The sequence below is a fragment of the Eptesicus fuscus genome, chromosome 3 (genome assembly GCF_027574615.1).
Source record: "Eptesicus fuscus isolate TK198812 chromosome 3, DD_ASM_mEF_20220401, whole genome shotgun sequence".
NCBI classification, from domain to species: domain Eukaryota; kingdom Metazoa; phylum Chordata; class Mammalia; order Chiroptera; family Vespertilionidae; genus Eptesicus; species Eptesicus fuscus.
Window position 1 is genome coordinate 86,176,760 of NC_072475.1, and position 14,081 is coordinate 86,190,840.

General features: G+C 37.8%; 1 protein-coding gene across 1 annotated transcript in view; it reads left to right on the forward strand.

The window, feature by feature from the left end:
- The window catches only part of PROS1 (protein S), a 105,389-nt gene extending 91,959 nt beyond the window's left edge, over positions 1 to 13,430 (forward strand). The window contains exons 13-15 of the mRNA XM_028131235.2: positions 6,246 to 6,394; positions 8,848 to 9,073; positions 12,196 to 13,430. Of these exons, the coding sequence (XP_027987036.2) occupies positions 6,246 to 6,394; positions 8,848 to 9,073; positions 12,196 to 12,356 (536 nt within the window). The 3' untranslated portion in view covers positions 12,357 to 13,430. The remainder of the gene's footprint in view (positions 1 to 6,245; positions 6,395 to 8,847; positions 9,074 to 12,195) is intronic.
- The last annotated feature ends 651 nt before the right edge of the window (positions 13,431 to 14,081 follow it).

Genomic DNA, 14,081 nt, shown 5'->3' on the forward strand with positions numbered 1-14,081 from the left:
TGGGGATGTGGGGGACTATTCTCTATTGTTCTGGTACAGATTCAGTCTTATTGTTACCAGGGAGATGATGAAACCTCGGGTCTTGTCTTGTTGAAGGAAATATTTCAATCGAGAGACAAAGTGTAGCAAAGTAAGTAAGAATTTATTGGCTGCAGCAAAGATATACTTAGGACAGTGAAACAAAGAAGGGCATAGAAGAAGCAATAGGAAAGCCTACGCTGGAATGCTTTGGCTCACTGAGAAGTCAGAGAAAAGGGGTCTTGGAGACAGGGCTTGGAGGTTAGCCCTGGACAAACTGCCTCTTCCTGTGGTTCCAAGTCTTGTGGGGTCCCTTAGAGGGAAGAAGGGCAAAGGGAATAAATAGTGCATGTGTACTCCCTAGGTGGAGAGTGTGCACTGGATTCTTCATCCTGAGCTATATTTATCTCTCTCTTGCGGTTGAAAATCTTAGGGGAGGTCTCAGGGGAAGGTCTCAATAGAATATTCATCAGCTTTCCAGGTGTGCCCTTTCAGGGTTGTGGTATCCACTGATTGGTCGGTGCCATGGCAGGGGGTCATTAGTCAATGTAGCGGGTCCTGAGTCAGCCAACGCATCACTTGTCTGGTTTAGCTGCTTTTTTGAGCCTGGAGTTGAAATACAACTGAGGCCTAGATGTTATCCTATGGAAGAAAAAGGTTGGGGGAGAGGGGGTTCTAAACTTGCATGACCATCAATTTACTAGGGGAGGAAAGGTTACACTGGGGATGAGGTTCTTTTTCTCTCAGTTTTGCTCCTTGTTGGGCATCTAGGGCTTTCTGCTCTGGTGAGTTTCTGTTTCTGGCCCATCGTCCTTGCTCTGCTCGTGTCTGTCTAACTGCCTATATAATATTAGGTGAGTGTTGTATTCCTGGGGTTCAGGATTGGACTTTTCATTGTCTCTCTCCCTCACAGCAGTGGGGAGATTGTTTTTGTTTTCTTATTTCCATTCTATAATCTGTAGGTACATGGGTCTTCACATGTGTCCTAATGGTGACAGGTTTTCGACCTTTCCCCCATGCTTTAATGCTTTAGTTGTGTAGAAGAGACAGAGAATGATCTGGGTGGGACTTTGTGCCTTTCCTGCTGTTTGCTGCTTCTCTTTCCCAGGCCTGCACTAGGAAAAAGGCACTTTTTAATCTCTTTCTCTGAGCCCCAGTTTTTCTCTTGAGCACCCAGTAAGGTATGTGTAGAAAGCCTGTGAATGGGTATGAATTTATTGTGTTTCTGCAATTCCCAGAGCTTATTTATCACACCAGCTCCCACTAAAACTTTAGCAAGTTGTTAAAATTTTACCTAGTTCTAGAACCAAGATGACGGCATAGGTAAATACCAGTACTCACCGCCTCCCACAACCACATCAAAATTACAACTAAAATATAGAACAACCATCATTCAGAACTGCCTGAAATCTGACTGAGTGGAAGTCCTACAACTAGAGAAATAGAGAAGAAAGCACATTGAGACTGGTAGGAAGGGCAAAGGCGCCGACCGGCTTGGTCTGACACCCATGTGTAGCATGTTTTTAATCAGGAGGGATATCTAGGCTTCGGAGGCCTCCAGTGGTGAACATGGTTTCCCAGCCCCACACCAGACTCCTCAGCCCAGGGTTCCAGTGCTGGGAAGAGAACCTCCCTTCCCCCAAAACTTCATCTATAAAAACCAGCAGGGATTATGGCTGCTGAGTGGCAGGGAGGCTGCTGGAGTCCCAGGCAATTTCTCTTAAAGGGAAGCACATGGACTTACTCAGACTCACTCCCTCTGAGCTCCAGTGCTTGAGGCAGTGGCTTGGGAGGATCCAGGGACATATGGGAGGAACTGGATTGTCTGGCATCAGATCAAGAATTTGGGGACAGCTTTCTCACAGACAGGGGTTCTTGCAGGGTTCATTGTTCCTATGCTGAGACCTCCCCCAGACTGGCAGGTACCATATCCAAGTCTCCATCAACCTGGCTCACACTATTTGCTCCACTATGGTGATTCCCTGAGATACTACCCCACCCCATTTGCAGCCCCACCCAAGCTGTTTGCAGTAGCTATTCCATATGAATAGCCTGTCCTGGCTCAGGCTTCAGACTTTCCTAAAATATCACAAACGGGAAAGCTGGCATTAGCATTCCTCATACCTCTCAATAGGAAGCCCCAGGCTCAGTACTAGCAGCAGCCTGCCTTACTTAACAGATTGGCCTCTCCTGGGCACTTCTAAGGACAACACAAATAGCAGCCATCTGCAGATCACTCTGTAGCTCCTGATAGGTGGTCCCAGGAAGGGCACAGGTAGTGGCTGACTTTGCACCTCCAAAAGGGCCCCAGAGCTAGTGCACCCGGTGGACAGCTTCATACCATGCTAGAGTTCAGCTTTACACATCCACGAGCAACACACTCAAAGTGCAGACTCAGTGAGCACCAAAGCCCCACTGAATCAAGTCCTGCTCCATAGGGGTGTCTCCTGCATAGCAGCTCTATTGGCCTGGGAGTCAATTCTACCAACAACAATCAAGGCTCAACTACAATAAAACTGCACAAAGTTGACATTGGTGTGCACTAGAGTGCCCATCTCAGGTGACTGGGGAGGATGAGCCACTGGGTCCTACAGGACACCTACTATAGAAGGCCACTCTTCCAGTTCCAGGAGACATAGCAGCTCTACCTAATACATAGAAACAAACATAGGGAAGCAGCCAAAATACAGAGACAAAGAAATAGGTCACAAATGAAATAACAGAAGACATCTCCAGAAAAAGAACTAAATGAAATGGAAATAAGCAAACTACTAGATACAGAGTTCCAAACAAAAGTTAATAAGGATGCTCAAGGATCTTAATGAGAGCTTCAAGGAACTTAGTGAGACTTTCAAGGATCTTAGTGAGAATTACGAGGAAATTAGTGAGAATATCAAAGACATGAGAAAAGAATAATTGATAGGAAATTAACAGTAGAGGATGCCAATAATCAAATCAGCAATTTGGAATATGAGGAATAAAAAATACCCAATCAGAAGAGCAAAAATAAAAAAAAAATATATGAAGAGAGTATAAGGAGTCTCTGGGACAACTTCAAGCATACTATCATTCACATCATGGGGGTACCAGAAGGAGAAGAGAGAGAGCAAGATATTGAAAACCTATTTGAAGAAATAATGACAGAAAACTTCCCCTACCTGGTGAAAGAAATAGACTTACAAGTCCAGGAAGAATAGAGAGTCCCATACAAGAGGAACCCAAAGAGGCCCACATCAAGACACATCATATTTAAAATGCCAAAGGATAAAGACAAAGAGAGAATCTAAAAGCAAGAGAAAAGCAATTAGTTACCTATAAGGGAGCACCCATCAGCTGATTTCTCAACAGAAACTATGCAGGCCAGAAAGGATTGGCAAGAAGTATTCAAAGTGATGAATAGCAAGAACCTACAGCCAAGGTCACCCTACCCAGCAAAGCTATCATTTAGAATTGAAGGTGAGATAAAGAGCTTCACAGACAAAAAAAAACACCTCATGGAGTTCATCACCACCAAACCAGTATTACATGAAATGTTGAAGGGTATTCTTTAAGAAGAAGAAGGAGAAGGAGAAGAAACGATAAAAAATATGAACAATAAGATGGCAATAAATACATATCTATCAACAATTGAATCTAAAAATAATAAATGAACAGGGAATCTAGTGAACAAAATAAACTGATGAATAAAATAGAACCAGAGGCATGGAAACATGGAATAAACTGACAAATCTCAGAGGGAAGGGTGGTTGGAGGGCGGGAAGAGATTAACCAAAAAAAATATGCATATATGCAGTACCTATGAACACAAACAATAGGGTAGTAAAGGCCTGTGACCCAGCACGAACCAAATGGATAGGGGGCAATGGGAGAAAAAAGGGCAACATCTGTACTACTCTCAATAATAAAGATAAAAACATTTTTTTCACCTAAATTCTTCTTACCAAATTGTATAGTATTTAGTGTTTGCTTTGGGTAAGTGAGTACTCTCATCCTGTTCCTCCTTGGAAGCACCTGTCTTTCTTTAGGTTTCTAATTAGTTGCTCTGCCAAGAAAAGTTGTGATTATGTAGATAATTGGGCTCTTGATGTTGTAAGGGTGGGGACAGTGCTCTTTCCAGTTTTCCACAGTCTAAATAGACTTGCCAGACTGATCCCAAGCTTTTACCTTTGCAAATAACACTTCCATGAGTATCCTTGGACATACATCCTTGTACCTTTATGTAATTAAGTCTTTAGGATATTCTTAGATTATTTCTCTCAGAGGTTATGCAAATGTATACTTCTTACTGTTGGATCAGATTCTCTTCCAAAGATTTTTGTCAATTTCTACTTCTATCAACAGAAATAACAGGTTTATGCTTGAGATTTCTTTTCAATCAGAGAATCCATAAATTAAATCTTATACATTGTTTTAAATAGTATTATCCCAATTTTTACCAGTTGAGTATCTCTCCATATGGTATATCTTAATTATTTTATTGGGTTCTTTGGCTTTTTCTGTTTTATGAGTTCATTATTTGAGCTACTAAGAGTTTACATTATAAAGTTAATGTTAATCTGATATCTCTGCTTTATGAAAACATTTTATTTTAACTGTGTTTATTTGCAATATGAAAAAGGCTTACTACAGTTTTACGGAAGAGCCTTATACCAATACTTCCTTTTTTTTTAACATAAATTAATATAGTGCTGTAAACTTTTATTTCTGTTCCATAAATAAAGGCTTTTTTTTTCTTTTTTGTTAATCCTCACCCGAGGATATTTTTCACTGATTTTTAGAGAGATTAGAAGGGAGAGGGAGAGACAGAGAGAAAGAACACTGATGGGAGAGAGACATATCGATTGGTTGCCTCCTGCACATGCCTGGAGCAGGCCAGGGATTGAGCCTGCAACCAAGGTATGTGTCCTTGACCGGAATCAAATTGGCCACCTTTCAGTCTGCGGGGGGCCGATGCTATCCACTGAGCCAAACCGGCTAGGGCTAAAGGATTTTTTTTTAATGTTTAAAGTGGATTGGTGACTGAATACAGGAAAATAATTGGCCCACAACAATTTGTTGAAAGAAAAAGAAATTCATAAAAAGAGGAAAATAAGAATTATATTGTATCCAAAAAAACCCTACAAAACCACACCTTAATAAGTAATTATTTTTTATGGGTAATTTGAAAGAGATCTACTTTTAAATTAATATTTAATTTTACATTATAGTTTCTGAGCATTTGCATGTTCATTTTAGTTTGACTTTGTTATTGCCTTAAATTTACTTAATTCAAAATGATTATATATAATATATATTTTCTCTTAAATGGGAATTAGACTATTATAATGAAAAAATATAATAGCATTAGATGTGGCTAAATGGAAGAACCTGTTGTTAAAGGAAAATTATTTTCTCCATTTACATTCATCCTTTCAAAGCCTCTAAGTGGTATTTGAGTTATTGTTATATTTTACTTTATTAAATGAGGAAGACTGCATTCAGATTGTGAACTAATATTTTTAGGAATCAAACAATTTTAGAAACATTAATTCAACAAATATGTGTTGAGTGACTTCTGTGGAAAACACAGTGATGGTAGAGACATGTAGAGAGTTTGCATTGTAGTGTGGTAGGCAATTAACCTAGTAATTAAGAAAAGGAATATTAGTTATTATGCAAGAGAATAACAGAAGAGTCTCTATCAAATGTCAAAGTTAGCTGTTGACTTAAGAGTATTTCCCTATTATCAAACGACCCAACTCCCCTATGCATAGAAATCATATTTTTCCTTTCTATTGCTCTAACCTTACCTCTTTATGGATGGGAAGTGGTGATCTTGTGATGGTAGCTATACCCAAAATTTCCCTCAGATATATTACAATAAAGTTGTTGAATTTCCTTCTAAATGTGTACTTTAAAATATGACCACTCTGAGATTTGATCATTGGTGAATGTGCAAAGCAGAAGGAAGAGCGGTTAAAGAGCAAACAGGGAAAATTCATAATAATCCTAAATGCCACTGTCCAGAATTCCACTCTGGGAAGAACAGAAAGCTGGGGCTTCGTTTATGTGTTTCTTGCCTGCATTAATTTTTCTCTGTGTTTTGTTTTGCCTAGGTTATATAGGTCATTGAGCCGGGAGAACTAAAATATCTAGTATTACACAAAAATGGCTTTGAATAGTAATAGGATTATAATAATTCCTTCTGGTGTACTTTGACCCTAATTTTTGTTTGTCTGTTTAAACAGATAATATATCCGACCCTGATGCTTGGCAGGTGGATGTGTTTTTGAATATCCGTCCATCCACGGGCACTGGCGTTATGTTTGCCTTGGTTTCAGGTGACACAGTGCCCTTGTCCTTGTCCTTGGTGGACTCCTCCTCTGAGAAGCTTCAGGTAACTTTATTCTAACCCTTTATGATCCTTGTTTTTTTGTTTTTCTTTTTAAATATGTTTTTATTGATTTCAGAGAGGAAGGGAGAGAGAGATAGAAGCATCAATAAATAGAGAGAATCATTGATCTGTTGCCTCCTGCACGCCCCACACTGGGGAATGAGCCTGCAACCTGGGCATGTGCCCTGACCAGGAATCAAACCATGACCTCCTGGTTCATAGGTCAACGCTCAGCCACTGAGCCATGCCGGCCGGGCTATGATCCTTGCTTTTTATTTAAATCTGTAAAATGGATATAATAACAGTCTTTACCTCAAAGTGCTATTCTAATGATTAAATGAGATAGCTAATGTAAAGTATTTGATACAATCTCTAGCACATCATTAAGGACTCAATAGATGTCCATTATTGTTATTTTTTTTGCTGGCTCATTTCTGAGGTCTGAACCAAGAAATAAGGGTGAGAAATTGAGAAGCTTTATTGCATGTGTAGCTAAGATTAAGCAGACTCACACACAGGCTGCTCGGAGCCTTTCCAGAATACATAGGGATCCACCCTTATAGAATTTTGGAGGAATCATGGGAATTAGTCTGTACTGGCATAATAGAAGTGAGTCTGACTACAATCTGCTCTCAGCTATTCAGTGCCTAATTATAATGCTTGTGCTTTCTGGCACACTTAATCTTTTCTCCCACGAGTAAATCAGGAAAGACTAGAGAAAACTAAAAGCAGTTCACGTGGCTTCTTGCTGGCAACTCTGGTTTAAAATTAGGAGGCAGAACAGGAAAAACTCTTGCTTCAAAGGAAACATGAGACTTATCAGAAGATCTGTGTTATTCAGCTTTCTATTAGAGGCTAATAGCTCTGTTCTCATGTCATCCGCTGTGGATTCCAACAAGTTACAGCAAGAAGCTTACATTTGTGCCAAGATTGGCGTTGATTGGTGTTTTTAGAAAGAGATATATAATTGAATAATGTCTGTAGTAATAAAAAGGTGTTGTTTGCAACTTAAAAGATAACTTGGAGGAGTTTCTGGTGGTTAACTGTAAGCAACCTAAAAAAGATCCTGCTGAGTTTTTTATCTCTAATCTACCACCACAGGAACTTCCCATACTGGGATTTCAGCTTTTTGTTTGCTTGTTGTTTTTTTTTTAAACAAAATGGAATTCCTATCTTTAACATTACGTCCACGTGGTGGAGGTTAACTCCTGCTGGCCATGCCTTTGATATTTATGTCATCCCTTTGCCATTTGTCTCCATGGCTCCCTGTTTTGGCATGTCAGGTTGCTTTCTCAGGATCTGTGTACTTTGTTTTATAATATTATTCCACACACTGCTGATCATTCTGGAACATCTTTTCAGCTGACCATCTTTAAGTCTAAAGGAGTTCAAGGATCTGGAAGGTATAACACAGTAACAGATCTTCTTGAATAACCCGTGTATAGACTTAACATAGGCATCTTGGATTCCTGAGTAGACACTTCAGACTCTCTCTGCCATCTGGGAAGCATGATAGCACTGCATCTCCCTACTTTTGATTTTATTTTCTCTCTTAAGCATTAACATTTCTTCTGTACGCGTATAAGCTATATGTATAAATCACACCAACAAGTTGAGTACTTTTGTGTATCAGTAGTTTGAAAAGTTCAGCAAAATAAATACATGTTCTCTTTTGAGAGTCATTTGTTAAATACTCTGTAAATTACAGCTGGTGATCACTGTTGTTTCTCTCTCCGGGTTTCCTCATTTACTTTTTCCCAAGTCTATAAGATTGCTTGGGTGACACAAAAATCTCTTTAGTCTTACTAAAGCACTTTAAATTTTCCAAGTCTTTTTTCCTAACAAATAGTGATTCAGGTCCTTCCTTTTTTATATGCAAGTCTTGAAGTGAGGAAGGTTCATAAATAGAAAAATATTGCTTAAGACACTACTTTAGGTTCTTGTTGTTAGTATCACAACTCTGATGGTTTATTGAATTTTCAGAAGTCATGATACATTTACATCTTAGCTAAACCTGAAATTTATAAAACTAATGTATATTCTAAAATTATGATTATTACTAGAGGCCTGGTGGACAAAATTCTTGCACGGGTAGGGTCCCTAGGCCTGGCTGGCGATCAGGGCCAATCGGGGCCTTCTGGCTGCCGGCTGGGGCCTTCCTTCTCTGGCTGTCAGCAGGGGCCTTCCTTCATTCCGAGCCACCCTCTGGTGGTCAGGGCATGTCATAGCAAGCGATCGAACTCCTGGTCTCCAGGTCGAACTCCCAAGAGGACATTTTGCATATTAGCCTTTTATATATATAGATAATAATAGTATTGTTTTCATTTAAATTTGGAGGCTCTATTATACATTTTTTTTCTCATTGAAATTCAGTTTTTGAGTTTCAAAAACTCTAAATCATTCTTAAGTCGTATTCTAATCAGTACTTGCTTATACTGAGTCTGCCTGTTCTTTAGGATATCCTGGTATCTGTTGAAAATACAGTAATATCCCGGATAGAGGCCTTAAGTCTGTGTTCCAGTCAACAATCTCATCTGGAATTCAGAATCAACAGAACAAATCTGGAGCTGTTGACTCAATTTAAAAATGACATCATCTACTCTGAAGATCTTCAAAGAGAATTTGGCATCTTGGACAAAGCAATGAAAGGAACAGTAGCCACTTACCTGGGTGGCCTTCCAGGTATCTACTTACTTTTTCTTCAGTTTTAAAAAGTGTATTTTTAATCACAGTGATAGTTGTTAGGGTCACTGAAGGAAGAACGCACGAGGCCAAAGTGGTGAGGGATTATGAATTGATTAGGTCATCTGGATACCAGATGGGCTGAGCCCCCAAATGATGCCAGCACCCAAATACAGGGAGTCAGAGATTTTTAAAGGACTCTAGGTGGGTTTTTTTCTGGGCAGAGAATTCTCTGTGCAGGTCCAGATCCTGGGAAAGTCCAGAGGGGAGAGATAATGATCTTAGCAAGTGGAATGTGGTCTAAGGGGAAGGGAATGTGCATTCTGAAGTGGCCTAAATGTCAGTTCCCAGGGGAGGGGTAGCAATTATTTGATCAAACCTAACAATAGTATTTTAAATAAGTAATTTTAATAAAAGGACATCAGAAGGGAACACAATTCCTGTATCCATTATTCTTTTCCGCATGGTTTGAATTGACATTTTATTGTACATTTTTGTTTATTTTTTAAACTGTGAACTGAAACGAACCACATTTTGCCTCATTTGGCTATCCTAGCTAGAAATACTTTATTATTTCATTTCATCCTCATAATAGTCTTGTGAATTCAATATTTATTCTTCAATTCATCCATTCTTCACCCAGTATTCTTAAGAATCTACATCCTAGGCACTAGGAATACAGTAATAAACAGATATGATCCCTGCTATTAAGGGTTTTACAATCTAGTGGCAGAGGCAGACATTAAACAACTAATTAGAAAAATTTAAAAAGATGAAATTGTCCTAACTTCAGTCTCTTTCCATTACCATTTATTTCCCCTTTACCCTCTTCTACCTCTCACCACCCAAGATATAAATCTGATATTTGAAGTATTAAAAGAATTTAACTAGTGGTGGGGGTGGGGATTAGCATTAATATGCAAATAAAATGGCCTATGTGCTGGAAAAATGGGAAGGGGTTGACATGCTTGAGGAATATAGAGATCAGTATGGTGAAAGCATACTGAGCAGGGGGATGGCAGTGCAGGATGAGGCTCTGAACTGGGTGGGGGTAGGGGTGAATTAGGAGGTTTGTAGTCCTGGGACAGGGTCCGGAGTCTAATTTTAAGAGCTATGAAAGTCATTACAAAGTTTTAGACAAGCAAGTTGTATATCATCAATATAGCACCCTGTGTAATGGATGGAGATGGACAGATGAGAGGCAGAAATGAACAAGATGAGTCGGACTACCTGAAGTAGTCCAGATGAAGGCGCAGTATTAATAACAGCAGCAACAACCATACTACCTGTTCATAGTGCTTCAAATGTATCCACTCACTGAATTTTCAATAGTTTTGTGAGGTAGGTACTATTATTACCCCATTTTACAGATGAGGAGGCTGTTGAACTACGGTGATGGCAGTGGAGATGGTATACAGTGACTAGACTGGAGATGTATAAGAGAAATGAAATTAATAGGATTTAATGATTATAGGATCTCCTAGGTATCTGGCATGAGCAGTAGCATGGGTGGGGAATTCACACCATGATGGAGAAAACTGGAGAAAAATAGGTTAATCTTTAACTTTATATTAGAAAATATGAAATTGGCATAAATATTTTACTTTAAATGGCAAAAAAATAAATTTGAGGCAGAAAGTTCTTTAAAAGAATTTTCAAATACCTTTGCAGGTTACTCTTATGGGGAGAATTCTGAGTTCGATGTCTGGACTTTAGTAACCTTCATTCCATTACTTTAACTGATCAGGATCTTCATTTCCCATATATGGAATTTTTTTCTGGGTTTTGGAGGAATAGAAATAAATAGGCTCTAACAGTTATAGATAAATAGACAGATAAAGATAGCTAAGTACGTTGGCTGATTACTAGGAAGTTAGTTAAGTTAGCATGGTTAATTATTAGGAATTATAATTAGAGTTCAAATGAATAAATTCTACATTGAAACCCACTACTACCTCATTCACAAATTATTTGAATGCAGTTTTCAAAATAAGTAAAATTATGAAAACTTCAGTGGTTCCAGGGCTTTGGCAAAACAGCACTGAAGACTGACTTCAGGCAAGATGGGTTTAGAAAAAAGTGAGGAAAAATTAAGGGGAACTGAAAATTGAGATATAAATAGTGTATGTCAACTATGGGATGGTAAATTATAATTGTTGTGCAAAATAGGCATATTAAATTGCATGTTATGAATTAAAAATCAGGGAAAATTGATCATTCTGAGTTTCTTTTTTAATAATAGTGGCATAATCTATAGTGTTCAACCATAGTTAAAAGGGTTTCTTAATAAATATAAGCCCACAGAAAAGTATATTGTCAAGTTAGAGGTAGAAATTTTAAAGTATATATATTTGCTTAAGGTACTGAGGAAGAAGAGTAAGGACTGAGAATATCTATTGGGAATTAAGATTCATGGAGCGGAGATGCCCCCCAAAAAAAGCAATAGAGACATAGATGTTTTTAGGTGAACTGTAGTTCTTAGGAATCCAAGGATGTTACCTACATATTAAATTTGATAAAGAGAGTGAAAGTGTAGAAAGCTCCAAAGGCCATAAACTATTCACTGAAGCATCATTAAAATTGTTATTTTTTAGAACCAAACATTACATAAAAGTGAATTCCCTATCATGATCTGCCAATGTGTGCTCAGCAAGAAACTATTTCTTTGGAAAATAAAGAAATTTGCTTTATTCCCAGTAATAATAAAAGAAACATATTTATCATGGCATTTAAAAAAGATTTCTAAGTAACTATAATTTAGAGTTGAAAAAGTGATTTAACAATACTTAAACTGTTGCTCAGATTTAAAGAGACAATAATGAAATTCAACATTATAAGTAAGAATGTGCTCATTTCTCCCAAGTGTGTTTATCTTAGGTTTGGGCGGAACTGATTGTGTTTATGAAATGAAAGGAATTCATGTATGCTGAGTTCAGTGCTATGCACAGTGCCTTATACACATAGGACTCTCTTATATAAATTCATTAAATAGAATTACATTATTAACTTTTCCCTTAGGGGTAGAATTTGGTTGGAAATGGGAAGTTTGAGTAATTCCTCTAAGTGTAAGTAAATAAGATGGTCAAAGTCTTGGACTAATTTTTTAATATTCTCTTTTACAGTTGTTCCATTCAGTGCAACGCCAGTGACTGCCTTTTTTAATGGCTGCATGGAAGTGAATGTGAATGGTGTACAGCTGGATCTGGATGAAGCCGTTTCTAAACACAATGATATTAGAGCTCACACATGTCCATCAGTTTTGGAAAACAAAAAGAGCCCTTAAGTCATCTTTTCTCTGCTGATAACATCTTTCTCCTGGGTGTAATTATACTTACATTTCAATAATAGTTGAAGGGTTTTACTTATGATCGGCAGACCTTAATTATTTTATGGTACTTAGTTTGACCTTCTTGGAATTTTAAAAAAGTCCTTTTTTGAGAAAACAAGATTCTCTTGTGATATAAGTCACATTAAAAAGTTCTTACCTCTGTTGCTGTTTAGAAATTAAATAATGAAAAACATAAGAAAATTAATTTGAATTTTCGCTACAAATGACATATCTTCATTTTTATGTTTGTAAAGGTAAATTTTAATTGTGTCATCATGAACTAGTGTCTAAATATCTAGTTTTCTTGGAAGGCAAGGAAGTAAACCTAAACAAATGTTCATGAGACTAAATACTATATTGATCATAGCAGATACTATTTTGTTTTTGTTTCTTCCTAATGAAAGCAGAAGAGACAGTGGCCTATTAATTTGAATTGAGTGGGAGGCCTTACAGCTTTATTCCAAAACAACTCCTCAGGGGCACCAGCTTCGGCTTCACTTTCTTTCACTGGCTTCACATTTGAGCCAGTAGTTTTACTGAATTAGAGGACAAGTGGACACATTTTCAGACAGCAGGACAGGAATCTTATCAGTTACTAATTGGATTCCACCAGGATGAGCTACCAGATTGTGTTGGGATGGGTGTGGAAACCGGGGGTGGGTACATTCCTTAAATTTGACTGTGCTGGTCACACAAGCTCCAGATTAGAAAAAGTAGAATTTAATGACGGAAAGAATGAATGATTCCAACTTTAATTACCTGAATAAGTTGCCAGAATGTGACTGTTTATCGAAGGACAAAGGGAACTATGAAAACTAAAATAGATTTTAATGAAAGAATAACAACAGAGGGACATAGTTAATATTGTGTCTTTGGAGAAAGTAGTTTTATCACTCCTAAACCTATGATTCACATTAAGAATGTATCTTATGTTTCATTGACAGTTTTAGAGAATAAACTATTTTTTCCCACTATAGGTATTTTGTATCATGTAAAACACAATAAATTGCTGTATATTTTTAAAATTTATATGAATGATATCTATATTCTATCAATTCTTTGAACAAAACATAAAATTATAGACCTGGCCAGATAGCTCAGTTGGTTAGAATGTTGTCCTGATACTCTAAGGTTGTGGGATTGATCCCTGGTCAGGGCACAATACACCCATCAACCAATGAATGCATAAACATGTGAAACAACAAATTCTCTCTCTTTCTCTCAACAATCAATAAATTTTTAAAATTGCTTAAACATCAATATAAAATTACATAGTATGTATGTAACTCTTCATGCAGCATAGTAGTTCTTTAGTTCAAAGATAGATAAAGCTCAAATATCTGATGAATAATTATGGCTGCATTGTACACTAGAGCTGAGAAAGGAAGAAAAGCAAAAGTCGCATGTATTAAGTATTTGCCAGAAACTGTGCTAGACCAACTTAATGGATGTAATTTTTCTCCCAGTTACTGCAATGTACTGTGGGTAATAAATTTCAAGCAACTACTGATAATTACTCTGGTGTAAAAAACTGAGGGAGTGGAGTGGTGGTCTGTGTGGCTCGGTTGGTTGGAGTGTCCTCCCAGGGGCGCACACCGGAGCCAACTGGTGGATGTTTCTCTCTCTCCCTACCCCTCTCTCTGAAATTAGTAAAACATATCCTTGGGTGAGGATTTAAAA